General features: G+C 42.1%; 1 protein-coding gene across 4 annotated transcripts in view; it reads right to left on the bottom strand.

The window, feature by feature from the left end:
* ptprz1b (protein tyrosine phosphatase receptor type Z1b) overlaps positions 1-21,702 on the bottom strand; it is a 68,017-nt gene that overhangs the window by 14,038 nt on the left and 32,277 nt on the right. For all 4 annotated transcript variants that reach the window (XM_085253059.1, XM_085253060.1, XM_085253061.1 and 1 more), the window contains exons 3-12: positions 8,012-8,191; positions 6,281-6,432; positions 6,098-6,193; positions 5,883-5,949; positions 4,417-4,574; positions 3,267-3,417; positions 2,204-2,388; positions 1,097-1,223; positions 877-929; positions 45-518 (exon numbers count right to left, since the gene is read on the bottom strand). In XM_085253059.1, coding sequence (XP_085109185.1) covers positions 45-518; positions 877-929; positions 1,097-1,223; positions 2,204-2,388; positions 3,267-3,417; positions 4,417-4,574; positions 5,883-5,949; positions 6,098-6,193; positions 6,281-6,432; positions 8,012-8,191 — 1,643 coding nt within the window. The remainder of the gene's footprint in view (positions 1-44; positions 519-876; positions 930-1,096; positions 1,224-2,203; positions 2,389-3,266; positions 3,418-4,416; positions 4,575-5,882; positions 5,950-6,097; positions 6,194-6,280; positions 6,433-8,011; positions 8,192-21,702) is intronic.

The raw sequence follows: 21,702 nt of genomic DNA on the forward strand, positions 1-21,702 counted from the left end.
TTTAAAGTGAAAAAATCAAAGTAAATTGCGGTATGAGCAACTACCTCATGTGGCAGCACTGACAGCGATGCCTCTTCTGTGATTTGCCGGCGAATTGCTGGCAGAGAGGTTGTCCGAACAACTGGAAATAGGAAGCCTGGTTGTTCAGTTAGCTCAGTGGTAACCCATATTGCGCTATTGCCCTCAAAGCCTGCATTAGTGAAAGGCTGGTTCATCATCTGGTCACCTTCAATCCAGTTCTGATCCACATCATGTGATTTTTTACCCTGTTTCTTTCTGACATTCTGAGAAACTGGGGCCTCGGTGGGTGTCTTCGGGGTTGGAGTGGTGCCTTCTTGGACTGGAATGTTCTGGCTGGCTTGGGTTCGGTCTGTGGGCTGGTTCTCATGATATGAAGGTTGGTTCTGGTAAACTCTGGTCTGCTCCAGTGGAATCGCCTCCACTGGGCTGTTGTCCTCTGAAGCTAAATGCATCGGATTCTGCTTCACTGGCTTCTCCCATCTGACTATGGACGAAAGCTTAAAAGAGGAATAAAAAACAGGTATGTCATGTGTATACTGTGTTTATAGGAAATTAGAAACAAAAAAATGAAGGAGTTTTACAATTTCACCTCTTCCTCCTGAAAAGAGTGAAAAATTACAGTAGGATTACTGTTTTTTCTGGTAATCCCAACTCAACATGTCCCTCAAAAAGTCCCTCACAACCTTTTATAAAGCTCTCACAGCCTCTACAAACATAATTACATTAATCTGCATAATAATTAGATGCACTGATTTTATTGCCGACAGGTCAAAAGTCAGCACTGCAAAATAATTGCACAAAATTCAGCTCAATTATGTGGTCAAGTGAAAACACAGATAGCTCAGACAAGCTTACCTCCCTGTTTCCATCCAAATCCTTTGTGACAGCTTCAGGGTCAGAATCGCTTTCTAAAACAAGAAGGAAGGAAGGAAGAAAGGAAGGAAGGAAGGAAGGAAGGAAGGAAGGAAGGAAGGAAGGAAGGAGGGAAGGAAGAAAGAAAGAAAGAAAGAAAGAAAGAAAGAGTTAGCATGTAAAAATGTGCTCTCACCAGGAGCATGCTTGTGTGTCTTTGTACCTGGGTCTTCCAATGGCATGTCCACGATTATCTGGTCGCTCCATCGTCCTCTGAGTCCATTGGTGCAAACAGCCACCACCTGGACCACATAGCTGCTGTTGGCCAGCAGGTTGGAGATGATGGCACCCTGCAAATTTACATGTTAGACTTATGTTAGATCCTTTCAAATGGACCCTCATTACCAGGCCTCTGGAGAACTTCAAGACATGTTGGCTGTGTCCAAATTCAGGGGTAGCATGCTTCGAAGGACCCTACCCTACGTGGAGTGGATAGGTTGGGTCCTTCGAAGCATGCTACCCCTGAATTTGGACACAGCCTTTGAGGAGGTAATTTAGCCATTTAAATCAGCTGTATTGGATCAAGGACACATCTAATACCTGACACCGGCCCTTGAGGCCTGGAGTTCCCCCACCCCTGCTCTAAGTGAATTCAATGCGAATCCTCTTGAGTCGAACCGAATGTCTTTTTACAATGAATCTGCAGTCACAATGACACTTTTAGTATCTTAAAGATATACTTAACCCTCTTAACAGTTACTAAGTATCTATTTGCATTTATCTGCCTGTTCACTTGCTTCTTTCTACACACAGTCACTCATCTTTTTTCATGTACTCTCTCTCAGAATTACCCACATGGATGACACATGACTCCTGGATGTCTTTAAGTATAAGGAAGTTAAATTCACCACCACTATCACACTAAAACAAATATGAAACTACAAGTCGACAATAAAAAAAATAATAAAATAAAGACTGGAAATGAAAATCTCCGAAATCTGAAAATCTTGTACTCTGAAATACAAATACATGGATATTGTTAGTCACAATAAGGGATGTTCAGTGACTCACTGACAGGCAAAAACTGACTGTCACCACCAACAGCAGCAGCTGAACTATGTGAGAGATACATGGAGAGGAAGAGCAGATGGTAGGAATGCTTGATTTTCACCAAAAGTACAGGAAATTACTGTAATTTCTATCGGTTACCTATTTATCAGTTTAATATTGCTGTGTGGACAGTAGATAATAGTACAAAACAACATGAAATTACACATCCAGGCGCTGTTTTTCAGCATTTTGTGGAGAGATATAAAAAGATCTTGCACACCACATCCTGGTCTCCGTCGGTCCTGTACTCCTGCTTGCGCTGGTCTTGGCCCTGCAGCTTCTGGTATGTGACAGTGTACCAGTCGATGGTTGTGTCATACACTGCACGGGGACGCTCCCAGGTCACCATGATGGTGGTGTCGTTCTGAGCATCAGCCTGAACATTCTGTGGCTCAGAGCTGCAAGCTGGAGGCAGTGCACAGAAAGACAGGTTACTAACATGAATAGCATGCAAGAAACTTTTTTAAAAAAAGAATGAGAAATAAAGAGATGATAGCAGCAACTGCAAGTAAACATCAAGTATGAGCACACATAAACGTTCCCCACATTGAGTTCTGAGTTTCTGAGGCAACTTGATATTAATCAGCTGCTGAAACTGGGAGGCTGAGTGTATGCGTGTGTGCATGGGTGGATGAATTTGTTACAGGGACAAAAAAAAAGCCTTTCTGAATTTCTGAAAACGTTATTTCAATTTCAAAAAGAGCTGCAAAATAAATTGCCTGCACTGAGAGAAGCAGGGCCACTGAATTACAAAGTCGAGCTGCTTGGCAACCCAAAAGACCCACTTTATTTCAAGGTCCCCTTTATGAAAATGGAGAGTGCGGTGAATTGTATCTTTTGATGATCATAATCAGGCTAGCCTTGAAGGACCACATTACAACCATAGTGGATGCAGAAGATGGGCAATATTTTTAGTGGAGTGAAAAAACATAAGATTAATAATGCAATACTTATACTGATCCCTGAGCGGTGATCCAATTTTCTCCTCCACGCACGTAAAATTTGGTATAAATTAGATTGGTGAAAAGCTTCAGAGACTCTGAGTCAAACTCTTTAAAACCTAATAAGGATGTTTTTTTTCACAATTTAAAATTATAGCATGCTGTATTGGGATGGGGGTGAATAGCATTGTATCTCAATGTCTTACTTTTGGAGACGCTGGTAAATGCGACTATTAGTGTGCACAGTAAATAATCATAAAAAAAACTTGTAAAAAGGTCAGTAAAAACACATATGATGGATAAATGGATGGCAAACTTTTCCTTTAGACTGTGATGACATACTGGGTGTGAGCACCTCCTCGACTCCAGTGTAAGAGGCAAACACCTGACCCATAAACTGCTGCTGCTGCTCTCTGAAGTTGTTCTGCAGGTAATCCGTCAGCATCACATAACCAGCCTGCTCCATAGTCATCACTTCACAAAACACCTCAAGCTGGTGGCAGACAGAAAACACACAGAGGTAAACAAAGAGAAAATGTTGCACATCTTCCTGCTAATCTCTATCAGGCTGCTGAAATAAACCAAAAGTGATGCTTCTGAGTGTTTCTCTGTGTGTGTTAAAGTGGCTTGTGTTGGTGCCAGGCTGAGGCAGAGAGGCAGCGCTGCTCTATTTTTGGTTAGCATGAATATGCCTGTGTCATGCCTTGCCACACTGTTTCAATCATGCATGCACTCACAAAACACACACAAATATTCATGTACAATACACACGCAACCATTCGCAAGGCCTCATTCCCTCTCCATTACTCTGCTGCAAAAGTGATGATTATTACACGGATCAATTCATCAAGTCAGGGGTCCTTAAGCGTCGTCAGTCCAGAATCAAAATGTAGTAATGCTGCTGCGTCAGCCCGTGATGCCATGTTTACCGGATTACCCTGCTACAAAACCCTGCTCTGTGCAGTTTGACTTAATGTGTCACACTGTATCGCTTCAATGCAGCATTTTGTTTTATTTTGTGTAGAGATGTCAAAGACAATTGACCTGATGCCAACCTCACACAACAACCAGACACAACTGCAGGCAGTTCTGCTGTTTTGTTCATGCACATCATGTGCTGTGCATAGGGCACCAAGTGCTGGAGGGGACGCCAATACAAGATAATGAGATATATATAAATGACAGGCTGACACAGACCTGTCTCTGTATGCGAATCTCAAACCTGATCAGGTGATAAAATAAATAACAGTAGCTGAATTTCTTGCTTGTAGCTGTTTGTAGGAGTCTTTACTTCTGACTTAATTAAATACCAAAGGTCCCGAAATTTAAACACGTAGAAGCATCAGCATTTTCATGATTATATAAATAATGCTGTAATGTATATTTGAATGGTTTTATTCTATGTAGTATTTTTTTTTCTTTTGAATAAATAATTCAGTGTTACATTTGGCCAGTTTTGGGGGTAAGCGTGTGTGTGATTCAGTGTACTTACCTGTGTTTCCGATATGGGCACAACATGCTTAAAGACAATCCATTCCACCATTTCAGTGCATGGGGGGGAAGTCAGTGAGCCGTTGTAGATGTAGTATTTGTCTGTGTTATTTGGCAGCAAGGACCTCAAGGTGAATGCCTCCACTGACCCACTCTTACCTTGCAAAAAACAACAAATAGCAAATCTTTTCTACAAGCTGCAAGAACATCTTTAACATTTTAAAAATATCCCTAAATGTTGTTCTCTGGTCATTTATAGCACTCCTTCATAATTTTTCTCAGATTCATTCTGGTTGTCGTGCACTGTTTACCTCAGCTGTATGTATGACTGCAGTCATTCTGAGGCTGTGAAGGTTTGCAAAAGAAGTCCCATACGAGTCGATGAGTCAATGAAGCTCACTTCTGTTTAATAACAGCTGCACTAAGGTGAGTTGTTGATATTCTGAACTTTTCTGTTGGTAAGCACTGTTGTTTTTGCTGCTGTTAGCTGCTGTTAGCCTCGGTCAGTTGCTGTTATCAGTGAAACTTTCTTTAAAGCGGATCCAACATTGTTAGATTTGGACACTTAACAAATAAACTCTTATACAGTTTGAGAATGTAATTTACCTGGGGTTAATGTTTATCAGAGGGGAAGTGTGATTTTTATTATGCTCGAGCCTAATGCATAACTTTAGCTAATAACTAGTTGCTGTTACTGCTTATCTGGCTTGTTTTGAGTTGGTCTGGAGACGGAATGGAGTCTAAGCAGTCTCATAATTAATAGCAATAATACTGGGAGTAAATGAGCATTTCTATGCATGTTTTCATGTATTAGAGCCCTGACTTCAGCCTAGGAGGTGATGCTTCTGGTGAGGAGAAAGAAGATTGAGGTAGAAATTAAGAAATAAGAGGGGAAAAACAGCAGTGGTGGAGTAGGCAGATAAAGAAAGACATGATGAGAAAAAGATGATGAAAATATTGTAGGGTCTACCTTACAATATAAAGCGCCTTGAGGCGACTGTTGTTGTAATTTGGCGCTGTATAAATAAAATTTAATTGATTTGAAAATATGTTAAATGGTCACAAGAGTTTTGTGATCTTTAAATTTAATTTATAAGACATACTACATATGTGGACAGTCTCTAGTCACACATATAAAACATGATAAGGCAGAACAGTGATGTCTAGCAGCGCTGCTTCCTATGTACTTTTAATGGATTAATTCTTTTTGAGAACACAAAACTTGCTGTAAGAAGTAATTTCACACTATTTGATGTATATTGAGTACAACATTCTATCTGAGCTCAAAAGAAAATATTTACTGTACCTTTAAGTGAAAAATTGAAATTAGGCCTGCTTTCCCTGATTACGTGTTTTGGGTTATATTTGCTAAAACATACGCTTTTGTTTATCTCTCGATTTGATAGCTTGATATTTAATGTTCATTGTTCACAAGCTGCAATGCACTGTCCTGTAGCTTCAACCTACCAAACCTGCTGACAGTGTTAATGGCTTCCACAACAGGAATTAAGTTCTCATTATCATCCAAGCTAATCTGCAGACAAAAGCACAAGCTATTATTGAGGATCACATAGACAAACAATGACAATATTACATTTACAGTATCTGAGGAGAAACCGATTGGACCCTAATAATGACACTTTAGTTATCAGGTGATCAGGTCAGTTATCAGATCAGCCTACCTCAAATAGCACAGCTAAGGCAGCCACCCTTCCTTCTTTCTCTATAGCTTCATCCAGACTTTGGAACTCCTCTGAATTGTAACAATAGATCTGCATCTGATCCATAAGAGACACAAAAGTTATCACGGTGTAAGGTTATTGGTTAAAAAAGCCAAACTGATGCTGTGCACCACTGTCCTTTACCTCCAGAGGGTATTTCATTCCATTCAGACTGTGTTCAGACCCATCTGATGTTGCATTGCAGCGACCCCAGTGGAAGGTGATTCTGCCAACACGAAACCTGGACCTCAGCCCTCCGCCACTCACAAAGAACTCCCCATCCACATCGATTGCCACTAAAATGCACAATAGAACACAAGTTTAAAAGAGTTTCACAGAAGCCAAAAAGGCCGATCATCAATCTTGTTTAGGCAGGACTCATTACTTATATGTATTCAGTCTCTCCTAACTTCAAAGTATGTCTTTAATGTTTGACAGCCTAAGCAACAGATTAGACAGTAGTAACTTTTAATTCTGAAACATACTTCTCACCTCATAAAAATTAAAAACTTCATGTGATCAAATTTGGCACAATCACCCCTTCAAAATTATCTTCTAAAAAAATTAATTAATTAAAGAAACACTTTTTAATCCGAGTTTAGCATCAAGCCAGTTAAACCTCTAGCATATTGATCTGGTTAGTTAAGTGGGAGAGGGAATTGTTAATCAGTTTCAGCTGCGCTAGAGCAGCAACAATTTAAAAAAACAATAACAATTTTTTTGTCATAAGCACCACAAGGCTGGGCTCGAACCTACTTAGTTACAGTGTTAGCATTAGCATTACGGTCTCAGAGAAGAATCAATATGCCAGTGTTATACTGGTTTAGGTGCTCACACAGCATACTGCTACCAAGCAGAACAATCACAAGCACGGGCTTATGAGATCAAAATCTGATACATCTGAGGCTGATTGGTTAGGTTCCTGTCATGGCCCATCAGCTGAATACTGGTGATCACCAGATCAATTGGTATATCACTTTCTACTTTGCTGAAAAATATCTCACAACATAATAAAACATTTTAATGAGACTCTGTAGGCTATACATTTCTCTCATGAAAATCCTGCCAGCAATGGAATATCTGTTTAATATGCAATTTCCTCTCAGACAGAGCAAGAAAGGATTAATTTTGGAACCATTAACATATACAGAGCGCACACAGAAGCACACACTCCCACAGCCCAGGCAGTATTGGAAAGAGGGTGATGATAGCTCAGCCAGCTTTCATTTGTTTATCAGACCAGACATCACTCCACATGTTGCCTCTCCTGCCTGTCTCTTCACATCGTCCTCATTTCATGCCTTCCCTCTCTATACGCTTTCCCTTTGCTCTTTTGTCGCCTCTTTTCTTTTGCTCAGTTTCATCTCTGCCTCTTGGCATCGATCTTTCTTTCTCCACACGGTCTCCCTCTGCTGCTGTCCCTCTAGTTGCATCGCTCTCAATTACTTAGTCTCTTTCTCTTCATCTTCCTTTGACTTGTTCTCCTTTAAATCCTAGCTGCGCTCTCCTTCATTAACCTCAGAACTGTGAATCATTTTTTTTGTGGTATTTAGAAAGTTAAGCTTATTTCCACAGCCAGAGATTAAGATGTTGTAATTTCGAGCTCCACGAGTATGTCAAAATCATTGCCGTAAATTGAACTGACCATATATTGTATCTCTACCTCATGTGCTCGCTACTTTAATACTTTAATAAGCTGGTGAAATAGTTCAGTAGAGATGAACTGGCTTGTCGTTGGACAGGACAGAATATTTTTTTAAAGAAAATTAAGAAACAGCACTGGTTAAGGTAAAAAGATAGATGCTGGAAATTATACGTATTAGGGTCAAACACAAACAAAAGCACACAAGGGACAGTAGAGGGCTATCAACATACCAGTCTTCCCGTTGTTGTGAATGGTGGTAGACTCTGCTGTCAAGCTGTTCCAGCCCTCTAGCTGTAGATTCTGGTACTGCAGCCTAACCTGGGTAAATGTCTCGTCGATGTCCACAGGAGACTGTCTGGGACTGTTACAGGATGGATACTTCTTACCCCACTTGCGCTGGTTTAGGGTACCTGTATACAGTATGGAGAAAGTGGATTAGTGCTCATAAAAGCTATTAAAGTACAACTGTTACCACCAGACAATATTCACACGAAAGGCAAGGATTACACCTGTACATTGTGGTGTCACAAAACTAAAAGGTAAAAATACTCAACAAGGTCTCATATATCATAAAGGTAAAAAGTAATACTAAAAAAAGACAAAAAACAAATCATCTGATATCACCAACACGTTCTTATCCCATAACGTAACATACGACGCCATGTGACAAATGTCGATATGTTACACTTTCGGCCATCCAACCTGTCTGTATGTTACGTGTTCGGAAACACGAGAACCATTTGGAATGAATCTACAGATGTATATTTATTTTCTCATCAATAATCGCTTTGGAAAACACTATCTAATACGATTAAGATTGTGGTTAAGGTTAGGGATAAGGTTATGGTTGGGTTAGGGCTGGAATAAACAGCTGGAACATGTGTTACCGCCAGAAGTGTCATTCTGTTGGATTCCATCCACAATCCGGTGCTCCTCATAGGGATGCGACAGGTTACCTTTCACGTTTCTATGGGATGCCTCGAGACGTGACAAATCGTTGGTAATGTTATGCGTTGAGAATGAGAACGGTCTCATACCACTGTTAAAGGTATTATTTTTCATTTTTGGCTGATCATTACAATTTAAATGAGTGCTAGAATAACAACTGTACAAAAACAGTAGTTAATAACAGTTGTTACTAAATGTAACTCCTGTTCTGTGAGTAGGCACAAGGCCACTTACAAGTTTAATCACTGAATGTGTGGACCCAGAAGAAAGAAACCACTTCTGCTTTGTGCTAAAAAGAAATCTTCCCTTTAATGTACAGTTCAGTATATTGCACAGTAATGTAATGTGTACAGTACAGTTTAGTGGTCCATTCAATTAGAATGTATTGTGTCAGTTTCAATTTTTAGTCAGTTCAGAGCAGACGGTCAAACTCAACAGTAACCAATTGGCATCAGTCAAACTTTATGCTAGCATTTTAATTACTCTATATTTTAATATTGATGTGCTGTGGTTGAAGAGATGTCTTTTTTTAAACAAGACTGTATTTTTCACATATAAAGATTAAAAATAAAAACTAAACAAAAACACATTTGTAGTGAAAAATGCAACATGAATAATCCCAATGAGGTAAACCAAAAGCAGCATTCCTCTTTTTTGAGGGAAGGAGTTTTATGCTAATTTTCACCAGCTCAAATGTCTTTGTGCTGTGAATTATTATTTATGAGACCCTGTCAGAATGTACGTATATGATGATTTTCTGAATTTATCTACTGCATGACACATACTCCGCATTTAAATCCACCTGTATAATGACTGTTTTCTGCTTTGGCTACATTTGCTTCATATTCAACATTTATTTAATTTTGTTCATGTCTGAACTGCACCTTTGTATTTATTAACAAGATATATGTGCAAGTGGTTAAAACATTACTTGTTATGTGCAACTTATATATTACTAGTCATGCATTCAGGCACACACAAGTACATGTTTCTGCATAAATAAATGTTTTAATTTATTGTGCATCCAAATCCATGACATTTACTCAGTTCCTCCAGGCATATCTAGGGAAACGCTCGTTAAATGCATTTATTATGCTGACTAAACTTACTGAGCTTTCTGCAACGCTGATAAATACCATAAAAGATAGTACTGTAAATATCATATTTTACATAGGTTTTACAATAACAACTGGGACTTTACTTCATTCTTTTCAATCTGATCCATTTAAAAAAAAAAAAAAGATGAATGCATCAAATATGCATCTTTACCAATAACAATTGAGCAAAGACCTATTGTGAGAATTAACATTTCTGCATAATGAAATTGCATAACTAGACGCTTCTTTTCTAAAATATAATCATTAGCATGTGTATACTTAGTATAGTATAGTATACAGTAAAGACAATAAGTCTAACGAGGTCAGAGCAGATGGTTTAACTGTAACTTGTCACACATGACCAAACAGCTATTGGCTTTACATTCCTGCTTGCGTGTGTGAGCATGTGTGTGACGGAGAGAGCGTTGATCGAAATCGATCGCTGTGATCCTTGTTTCGCTGTGCCCTCTTTCAACAGCTGAATACGGAGGGTGAAGGCAGGTGCTTTTTTTCTATCCAAAGATGCCACATGTACGATAAGCAGTTGTGTTACTTTTTCCTCTAATGCTGTCGCCCGGGGACACAGCTGAAGCGACATTCACTCTGCTGTTTTCCAATATAATACAAAATTGAATTTTTCAAACCACTGAAGGGGATTCAGTCACCAATCAACAACCCATTTTTTACAAGCTGAGATTTGTGACCCAATTTGTTTGTGCACTGACCACTCAGAAACCCAACACACAACAGCATCTATCTCTGCATCAAGTATAGATTGACATATGACCTTCAGTATCCGAGTATAATGCTACACCAAGAGACTGTGGAGACTGAAAACCTCAGAGCTACCTCCAGCTCCACTGAGGAATTATCGCATTCTCCAGCCATTCTACCAGTGTATTAAAATCAGCTAAAAGGGGGGGCACTTAGTGGCTGCCAGTGGTGTCACCTTATAACCTGGTTCACAGTCTTGGTGTGTGTGCTAATGGGTGTATGACAATCAAATTGTAAAGTGCTTGAATAACAAGCACAATATAAATGTATAGCTGTTTGCCAAGTTTAAACAAGCAGTAAATGGGATGATTTTTCAGTGTTTGCTGGTGAAGCTAAGATAAAACAGTGGTATCATTCTTTCCAAAAGAAATATTGGACTGTCCCTTAAAGACTCTTTAAAGTGCAACTGTGATTTAAGCATATTTTAAGCCTTTACATTGGCTAAGATTTGAACACACAGTATCTGTCACCAAAACCTCAAATCCTACTTTACTTCACTGACTGCAGGCAATCAAAGTGGAGTGCTCTAGTTAAAAGGTCAAAGCAGAATGCTGGTCACACTGTTATTTTGGTCCCAGGTTTAATGACATAATTTTGCATTTATTCTTTATGTGCATTACTGATGTTTGTTCACACGTGGGTGTCGGAGAAACGTCTCTATGTATCAATAAGCACATCACCCCTACAGCTTCATCTGTCAACATCATAAAACATACACACATACACAAAAACAAACAAACACACACACACTCACTCTTCTGACATAATGCTACCATGGCAACAAGTAGCTGACAGGTTGGTGAGAGGAATAAAAAAAAAATCCCCTGAAGCTAGACTTGGAGTCTTCATTTGAATCCATAAATACTCACTCGCACACCAGCTCACACTCGGTAAAGGAGTCAAACAGATGATTAAATATGGAAATTACATTTCATATCTCTGAGTTCCACTTGCTTTTTCAGAGTAATACCAGAAAAAAGTCAGCCAATGCTGCCAGTGCTACTGGCTGTTGTTAAAATCATATAATGTATTTTTTTTGTCAACATGTGTTTTTCATGTTTTAATTTTTACAACTTAGAAAGATGAATTTTAATGATTTCTACTCATTCATATAGCATACCAACACAGCCACCACCACAGACATTAAGGCAAAACTACCCTTCAGCCTCCATTGACATGTAACCTCAGTAAAAAAAAATTCCTGATGAATTTAGAGTCTCAGATAACAATGTCAAGTCTTATTAATTTTAAGGTGGAGATATGAGTTTTTTTGGCAAGTTAATAAATGCAGTAAGGTGCGCTTTCCTACAATCTATCTGTAACAGGTAAGAGGAATAATGGTATTTACTGTATTCATTCTTAGCAGAGTGGCACAAGTCCTTATATTCCATTTAAATTGAAGCTCTAATAAGTTTCCTGTGCTCAGTAATACAGTGTTTTTATTATTTCTTACCGAGGTGTTGTAGAGCAAAAATATTTGACCTAAGTATTTATTCACTGATGGATTTTTTAAACAGGAATAAATATGACTAAACACGACTGAAAGCCAACAGTTTGTTTGACATGGACAGATCCTTGATCTTATATAAAAAAAAAAAAAAACTTTAGTTACCCATATTTTAAACCTCTGGGGCCTCATTCATATCGCCAGCATACACACATAACCAGGTCTGAAATATGTATAAAACAGTAGTGTTCTGTCAGGGTCTTTCTCCTTTCATCTCAGTATTGTGTCAGAAGTCTTCTCACACATCTATTTCCATCACAGGTGATGGATGGGAGACTAGCATAGTAGACAAGCTTACATTGCTTTCACTGCACTTGAGTTGAATGGAGTTTCTCCTGTTGACCATCACAGCCAACATGTGTAACATATGTAACTTGTTTACCATGTTAGTAAAGAAAGCTTCAATGAAGGAGAAGGTAACTCCTCCTGTGTCAAACAGATTCCACAAACGCTTTCAGATTAGCATCAAGTTTAACCAGCTGTTTTTCTAATACAAATCCTACTGTAGATATTGAAAGTCAAAGGCTCAAGCCTTTAATTCACCTGTTTTTAAATAAATATATTTAATATACTTCGGTAAATCAAAATGTAGGCCTGTGTTTCTGAGCTGATTGTAAGCAGAATGTAAAGTGTTTAAAATGAGCTCACAATAATGCTAATCCATGTAACGCTGAGGAGGAATATTTATTTTTGCTGCTTTGTCTGGAATTTGCCAATAATACAGTTTTATTTGTAATGAAGTGTTTTACATCCAACCATTTTATTGCTTCTTCTACTAAAGCAATGTTTCCATCACCTCACACTATTTTCAGCTAATAGTAAATGGCAACACACACACACACACACACACACACACACACACACACACACACACACACACACACACACACACACACACACAGTAGTGAACATGCTCCAGGTACAAAACATGTCCCAAATTCTAGCATCTTTAAAAACCAACCTGATGGATGCACAGCTGGTTGAAAACTCATGACCCATGACAAAACACAAAAATTATAATACTGTATAACTGTTGTTTTGCATTGTGTGGTACATTTTCCTTTTTAGTTTGTCGTTGTTGTTCATAAAGAGAACAACAGGTTTTAAGCTGCTAAAACTGATTCATTTGCTTCGAAATAAGCAATTTGTAATTAATTATTAGAATTGTCATTTAGTCATCTCTGAACTAAAGCACCACAAAAGACAGATAGAAAGGAAAGAAATCATAAATAAAAGCTATTTTTCAGCCAAAAGAGCAGTCAGCTGTTAAAGTGGTCAAGACAGAAACCATTTACACCTGATGCTGCTGCTCCTTTTTATCCCCAGTCATTTGAGCTCACCTCTCACTCAGGGGAGGAGAGAAAACACAGGAGAGGAGGAGAGTGGATAGATGGCAGAAAGAAGAAAAGGAGATACAGCAGCAGAGGGCAAGGAAGCTAAAGTAAGAACAGAAAGAGGAGCAGAGAGAGGATGATATGCAAGACAAGTGGGAGGAACAGAGAAGCACAGAATGAGACAAAATGAGGACAGCAGTGTGCATATGTGCAATGAGGTACAGTGCAGATGTGTTTCAAACAGCACAGGATGTGCACATAGACGTATGGCATGTTTGTGTAGTGTGTGTGTGTCTGTCTCCCCTCGCCCACGCTTACACCAATTAAGCTCCCATGGACAGCATAAACACACCGAGAGCTGATTTCACTGTCTGTCAAAGGTTCTGCACTGCCGAGTGAGCGAAGTGTTCGGAAAACATGCGGGATTATTACTCTGAATAATGTAGGGCTTGACTTTTTTAGTGAGTGTCTGCTCCTGTTTGCATCACTGGCGGCAAAGATAACTGGATATGTATCAAATATTAAATACCGAAAAACGGCCTCTGGTTTAGTTTAACTCGCACTGCCTATTTCGAATCTGCATTATCGTCTGGCTGACATAGATAAAACACCAGTTAAACAGCTTAACCTCATTTCATGCACTGAGAGCCCACTATTTCTCAAAGGCCCTGGATGTAACATTTTATGTACTTAAACACGTTCTTATTGCTTTCATTACCCGCTGGGTTGTTTATCTTTTTTGGCAGGGTTTTTTTTAATCATTCTCTCTAGAAAATGACAGAGATGAATGAGCAATTTTAACAAAAGCTGTAAAGCTGTGAAATCGATCTATTGTACTGTCAGTTTACTGTTTATTACCTCATATCAAACATGCCCAAAGTTTCTAACAATGAGGTCAGCATATGTGTTTTTTCTCTATGACCCCCATCCACCCTGCTGTTAAAATCTTCTGTTTGTAAGAGGCAACCAATGAGAAGAAAGTCGGATTAGATTAGTATGGGGGCAGGGAGTAGATAAAATGACTAAACCGAGGCCAAATAAAGATTATTTTGGACTGAGACTAATGTAAAACTATAACATGAAGCTGGAAATCAGCATAATTTTGGCAATGAAACTTCCCTACTTGATTAACTTACATTAATATTACTACGTTGTAGTCATCTGAGTTTTCCGTAACCCTCCCAATTCAATGCAAAATCCTAGCTACGTTAGCCACTGTAGGAAAAACAACTATGGTTGTTGTTTGTCTGTAGTGAGTGTAGGAAGTCTGTTGCTGTTTAGATGCTAGAGAAGATTAAAACTTGAAAGTAACCCAATGTGTTAAGTGATGTTCACTTATGTCAGATGACAACAATACTGAGGTCCGATGTTGAGGATGTCCTGAACTGTTTTTAACCTCCTAAGGCCCGAACTCTTCCACAGCATGCATTTTTAATTTCTCTTTGATATTTGAGCTAAGACCCTTATGAAAAGGACACCGAGGGAACAGTTTACCCTGCCCGGGACAGGGTTACCGGGGCCCCGCCCTGGAGCCAGGCCCGGGGAGGGTGCCCGAGGGCGAGCGTCTGGTGGCCGGGCCTTAGTCCATGGGGCCCGGCCGGGCACAGCCCGAAGAGGAGACATGGGCCCATCCTCCCGCAGGCCCACCACCCGCAGGAGGCGCCATAGGGGTCGGGTGCATTGTGTGCCGGGTGGCGGCCAGGAGCGGAGGCCCTGGCGGACTGACCCCCGGCTGCCAAGACTGGCAATAGGGACATGGAATGTCACCTCTCTGGTGGGGAAGGAGCCTGAGTTAGTGCGTGAGGTTGAGAGGTACCGGCTAGATATAGTCGGGCTCACCTCTACACATGGCTTGGGCTCTGGAACCAGTCTCCTGGAGAGGGGCTGGACTCTGTCTCAGTCTGGAGTTGCCCCTGGTGAGAGGCGGCGGGCTGGGGTGGGTATCCTAATATCCCCTCGGCTTGCTGCCGGTACGTTGGGGTTTTTCCCGGTGGACGAGAGGGTTTGTTCCCTGCGCCTTAGGGTCGGGGAACGGGTCCTGACTGTCATCTGCGCTTATGCGCCGAGTGGCAGTTCAGAGTACCCAGCCTTCTTAGAGTCCCTGGGGGGGGGGGGGGGGGGGGGGGGGGGGGGTGCTCCACCTGGAGACTTCAATGCTCACATGGGTAACGACAGCGAGACCTGGAGGGGCGTGATTGGGAGGAACGGCCTCCCTGATCTGAACCCGAGCGGTGCTCTGTTATTGGACTTCTGTGCTAATCACAGTTTGGCCATAACGAACACCCTGTTCGAACATAAGAGTGTCCATAAGTGCACGTGGCACCAGGACGCTCTAGGCCGTAGGTCGATGATCGATTTTGTAATCGTATCAGCAGACCTGCGACCATATGTTCTGGACACTCGGGTAAAGAGAGGGGCTGAGCTGTCAACTGATCACCACCTGGTGGTGAGTTGGATCAGGTGGCGGGGGAGGACGCTGGACAGACCTGGTGCACCTAAACGCGTAGTGAGGGTGTGCTGGGAACGTCTAGCAGAGGCCCCAGTCCGCGAGATCTTCAACGCACACCTCCGGCAGAGCTTCAACAGCATTCCGAGGGAGACTGGGGACATTGAGTTCGAATGGACCATGTTCAGCGTCTCCATTGCCGAAGCTGCTGCATTGAGCTGCGGCCGCAAGGTGGTTGGTGCCTGCCATGGTGGTAATCCCCGAACCAAATGGTGGACACCAGAGGTGAAGGGAGCCACCAGGCTGAAGAAGGAGTCCTATCGGGCTTGGTTAGCCTGTGGGACTCCGGAGGCAGCCGACAGGTATCGACAGGCCAAGCGGAATGCGGCTCGGGCAGTGGCTGAAGCAAAAACTCGGGTGTGGGAGGAGTTCGGAGAGGCCATTGAAAAAGACTTTCAGACTGCCTCGAAGAGATTCTGGCAAACCGTCAGACGTCTCAGGAGGGGAAAGCGGTGCTCTACCTGCACTGTGTATAGTGCTGGCGGAGCGCTGCTGACGTCGACTGAGAAAATTGTCAGGCGGTGGAAGGAATACTTCGAGGACCTCCTTAATCCCACTGACACGTCTTCCGAGGAGGAAGCAGAGTCTGGGGATGAGGGGAATGACCCGCCAATTTCCGGGGGCGAGGTCACTAAGGCAGTTAAACAACTCCTTGGTGGCAGAGCCCCTGGTGTTGATGAGGTCCGCCCCGAGTTCCTGAAGGCTCTGGACGTTGTAGGGCTGTCCTGGTTGACACGCCTCTGCAATGTTGCGTGGAGATCAGGGGCAGTACCTGTGGACTGGCAGACCGGGGTGGTGGTCCCCATCTTTAAGAAAGGGGACCGGAGGGTGTGTTCCAACTACAGGGGGCTCACACTCCTCAGCCTCCCTGGGAAAGTCTATGCCAGGGTGCTGGAAAGGAGAGTTCGTCCGTTAGTCGAACCTCGGATACAGGAGGAACAATGCGGTTTTCGTCCTGGTCGCGGAACACTGGACCAGCTCTTTATCCTCTCCAGGATACTTGAGGGTGCATGGGAGTTTGCCCAACCAGTCTACATGTGTTTTGTGGACTTGGAGAAGGCATTCGACCGTGTCCCTCGGGGTGTCCTGTGGGAGGTGTTGCGGAAATATGGGGTGTCTGGCCCATTGCTACGGGCCATTCGATCCCTATACAACCGTTGCAAGAGCTTGGTTCGCATCGCCGGCAATAAGTTGGACTCGTTCCCGGTGGGTGATGGGCTCCGCCAGGGCTGCCCTTTGTCTCCGGTTCTGTTCATAATTTTTATGGACAGGATTTCTAGGCGCAGCCAAGTGGCGGAGGGCTTTCGCTTTGGTGGCCTCAGAATCTCATCTCTGATTTTTGCAGATGATGTGGTTCTGTTGGCTTCATCGGGTGAGGGCCTCCAGCTCGCACTGGAACGGTTCGCAGCCGAGTGTGAAGCAGCGGGAATGAGGATCAGCACCTCCAAATCTGAGGCCATGGTTCTCAGCCGGAAAAGGGTGGAGTGCCCACTCCGGGTCGGGGATGAGTTCCTGCCCCAAGTGGAGGAGTTCAAGTATCTCGGGGTCTTGTTCGCGACTGATGGGAGAAGGGAGCCGGAGATCGACAGACGGATTGGGGCTGCAGCTGCAGTAATGCGGACGCTGCACCGGTCCGTCGTGGTGAAGAGGGAGCTGAGTGTAAAAGCGAAGCTCTCAATTTACCGGTCGATCTACGTCCCTACCCTCACCTATGGCCACGAGCTGTGGGTAGTGACCGAAAGAACGAGATCGCAGAAACAAGCGGCAGAAATGAGCTTCCTCTGAAGGGTGGCTGGCCTCTCCCTTAGAGATAGGGTGAGAAGTTCGGCCATCCGGGAGGGGCTCAGAGTAGAGCAGCTGCTGCTCCACATCGAAAGGAGCCAGCTGAGGTGGTTCGGGCATCTGACAAGGATGCCCCCTGGGCGCCTCCTGGGTGAGGTGTTCCAGGCATGTCCCACCGGGAGGAGGCCCCGGGGCAGACCCAGGACACGCTGGAGAGATTATATCTCTCGGCTGGCCTGGGAACGCCTTGGTATTCCCCCGGATAAGCTGGAGGAGGTGGCTGGGGAGAGGGAGGTCTGGGCCTCTTTGCTTAGGCTGCTGCCCCCGCGACCCGGCCCCGGACAAAGCGGATGAAGATGGATGGATGGATGGATATTTGAGCTGATTGGGACCTGATGAATGTAAAAACAAAGAATTACCAGATTTTGTTTTTATCTAATTTTTGTTTCTAAGAAAAATACGAGCCACATATGAGGATATTCATTTAAAATTTTGATAGAACAGTAGCAGTATTATGTCCTCGTAAGTGGATATCAGGCCCTTGTAGAGCAAAATTGAGTATTTTGGTCTAAATAACCCAAAATGTGATGTCCACATATGTGGACGCCAGGTCGTAGGAGGTTAAGGTAAGAACTTCTGTTTTTGCTGCTGTTAGCTGTTGTTAGTCAAACTTTCTTTGAAGTGGCGAATAGACTCTCATACACAAGAATGTATGCAAATTGTTTATCACATGTAAAGTCTATTTCTTTAGGACAAATGAGCCTAACAATACATGTCTGTATCTAGAAGTCATCAGAATCATCATCATTAGCTCAGGTCAGGTCATTATCAACCATCCTAGGGGGCGTGTCCCATTTAAAGCTTGGAACTGAATCGACACACTGGAATCTGGGAAATTCCTAATTATCATAAATGATTCCTACTGGGGACAAATAAGGTGAGTGTACGCTACCAGTAGTACCGTTGCCAGTATCCTAGCCAGCTAAATGTATCTATTTGTCCTGTGAGAGACTAATTAGTGATGAAGCTCCACACTCCACACATCTCTCTCTTTGATTAAGAGGTAAAACCTGTGAAGCTGGTTAATGACCTGCTGCATTTTTTATGTTTTTGGCCTTTTGTTTTGACAGAGCAGGCCCTTATCACAGGGATGCTAATGTAATCAAGCCACACACAAACGACAGAGGCTACTATTCCCGTTAATTAACCCTTCAATATGACATAGGTTATTCTGTATTACACTTTTTCTTTTCTTTTTTTCACTTAAATGACCTCGGACAAGAAAGCCAATTTTTTCTGTTGTTCAATACTGAAGAAATTTAAACTTTATATGCAGAACATTGTAGAATATTTTTAAGGTTATCTGCTATAAAAAGCCAGACCAGGGAAAATCTCCTTCATGTTTTTCTGTGTTTTATTCTCAGTTACTTTCACACAAAGGCATCTGCTGTGATTTTCACAATTCTGAAGAAGTCTCATGTGTATCAGTACTGATAAATGATCAGAATTATAATATTTCTGACTGTCTGAGGCTAAGTTGAATCGAATCGGGACTTTGAAAACCGGAATCGAATGGATTATAGAAATCAGTGATGATACCCAGCCCTAGTGAGCAGCCTAGGCACGACAGAAGTGGATGTAGCTGTAATAGGAAAAGAACTATTGCTAACTTTTCTGTTAAGTTAAGGCCTGATCCTTCTGAAATTCATAGCCAGTGCTCTGACACGGTGTCATCAATCTTTGAATGCTGAAAAAGCACAGTGTATCCAGAAAAACACATTAAATTATATAAATTATTAGAAAATAATTACGCCTAACTTTTTAAAGTTAGGCGTACTTTTTGCCATGGGCGTACCGGTACGCCTAACTTTTTAAAGTTAGGCGTACCGGTACGCCCATGGCAAAAAGTTAGTCTAGAGCCCTGTGTAAAGAGCAGATAACAGCGAGCACAGATCACTGCTATCGCACTGCAACTGTTATGTAGGGTTAACAGTTAAGCACTTTTATGCACTACAAATAAATAACCTTGTTCTCGTAAACCTCAATATTCAGTGGTGGATTTTACAATTAGAGAGCCATTCTTCTGTCTCAGCTGGAGTCAGGTGTTTCGATTAGCATCTCAGCTAGCAGTATCACTGATTAAAAGCTGAGCACACAAATAAGAATCATACCTTTGTGTGAGAGTAATTTTTATTCATTTGCGAGCACATACAGACTCACACAGACTGACTGACACAAAGAAGCGAGTCTGTAGCTGACAAGATCTGAGCCACTAAATGAATCCTTTCTGAATGACAGAGAATAGACTACACACACACACACACACACACACACACAATCGCACATCACTCATTCAACAAGATCGACTACAAAGACAGATTGTCACACACATGAGCAGCCAGCATATCTGACAAACAGACCCGTCAGAAAATTCAAAAAGAAAGCAAGCGGGTGGGGGGAGTGAATCAGAGTTCCCATATGAACTTTACGTTATCTCGATGACTCGATAAAGTGGTGAACGTGAGAAAGTCTTCAAACCGCCGCTTGCATAAATATTAAACACCAACTGGTAGACTGGCTCTCTGAATGAATTTACTATTTATCTGAAGTTTTCAAATAAAAATATCTGTATTTCTTACAGAAAACGAGATTCACTTTGACCACTAAAATTATTCCTACTGCCGACACGAGCTTGTATCTTTTAGAATCCCACCTGTTGACCTGTGACTGCTAGGCAAAAAAGACTAGACTGGCCATGCGGGTACACATAAGCGTGAAGTGTGGCGTTTGAACATTTTTAAATGCTGAAGTCACCTCATAACATCTCCCGTCAAGGCTGTGTAGTGCTGCCAGTGCGCAGGGGGGGAAAACCCAAGCAAAGAACTCATTAACCCAACCACATACTGGTGAGAGCAAGTGAAAAGGAGAGAAAATAGGGAGTGCATATTGTGTATTTGTGAATAAAGAAGCACACCTCTGCATCATTACCTCATGTCTCCCACAAGGCTCCAAGAGCAGCCACACAGGCTGAGCAACAACTGGAGCAGAAGAGCAGCCGGCGTAAAGTATTTGGTGACTAAGAGAGCTGTTGAGAACATAGTGGGTGGTGAACACAAGCATGTAAAGGGAAAAAGAAACAACAAACGCATGAAGGAAGGGTGCAATGCACTGCTAGCTGCCTGAGAGATACTTAAATAACAAGGATTTAATGTTTTCTTCATGTCACAGTGGAAATGGCACAATGAGAGCTTTTAAACCGGGATCTGAAAGCTTGTTTCTAAAATTTTCACTCATCAGAAATAAAAGCGGTAAATAAGATGGCTGAGAATAATTAAAGCGACAAATCAGATCTCAGTGAGGAAACAAAATCATGCCTGATGTCTATACTGATGTGAACTGGGTCATGTGCTAGGAATGAAAGGATGCCACACCTTTTACTAGAAATATAAATGACCAACCTACAGAGGGCAGAATTCAAAGACACCTCAAAAATTAAAATGAAAAAATGATGTTCTGTGAAAAGCACAAGGTGCCAATGAGGAACCTGCAAGTTCTGATATTCTATGGCAGATGCCAATCGGGTTCCACGGTGCCAGGCAGCAAGCACACTAGAGGACCATCAGGCCTCCCTCATGAAGTGGCCAGGGGCCTGTTGAAGGTAATTTTGTAGCTCTGACGGGGCTCATTCTCTTCCTGTTTGAAAAAAATGAGCAGATATCAGTCCTGCAGATAGGTTGAGGACCTTCTATGGGTCTGTCTAGCTTTCCTAGAGTAGCGGTCTATTTCCTGGGAGACACAACAAACCTTCTGGCAATGACATATATTGATGTGCCACTCTGGAAGAGCTGGACTACCTGTACAACCTCTGTATGGTCCAGGTATCTCCTCATGCTACCAGTGCTACACTTACCCTAGCAGTCAGTGTCACTAGTGTCAGTGTAATAAGCAACAAATGATGAATAACTAATTAAAG

The sequence above is a fragment of the Mchenga conophoros genome, linkage group LG17, assembly GCF_057382185.1.
Source record: "Mchenga conophoros isolate Kocher_MC1m ecotype Shallow Benthic linkage group LG17, M_conophoros_male_GT1.1, whole genome shotgun sequence".
Taxonomy (NCBI): Eukaryota; Metazoa; Chordata; class Actinopteri; order Cichliformes; family Cichlidae; genus Mchenga; species Mchenga conophoros.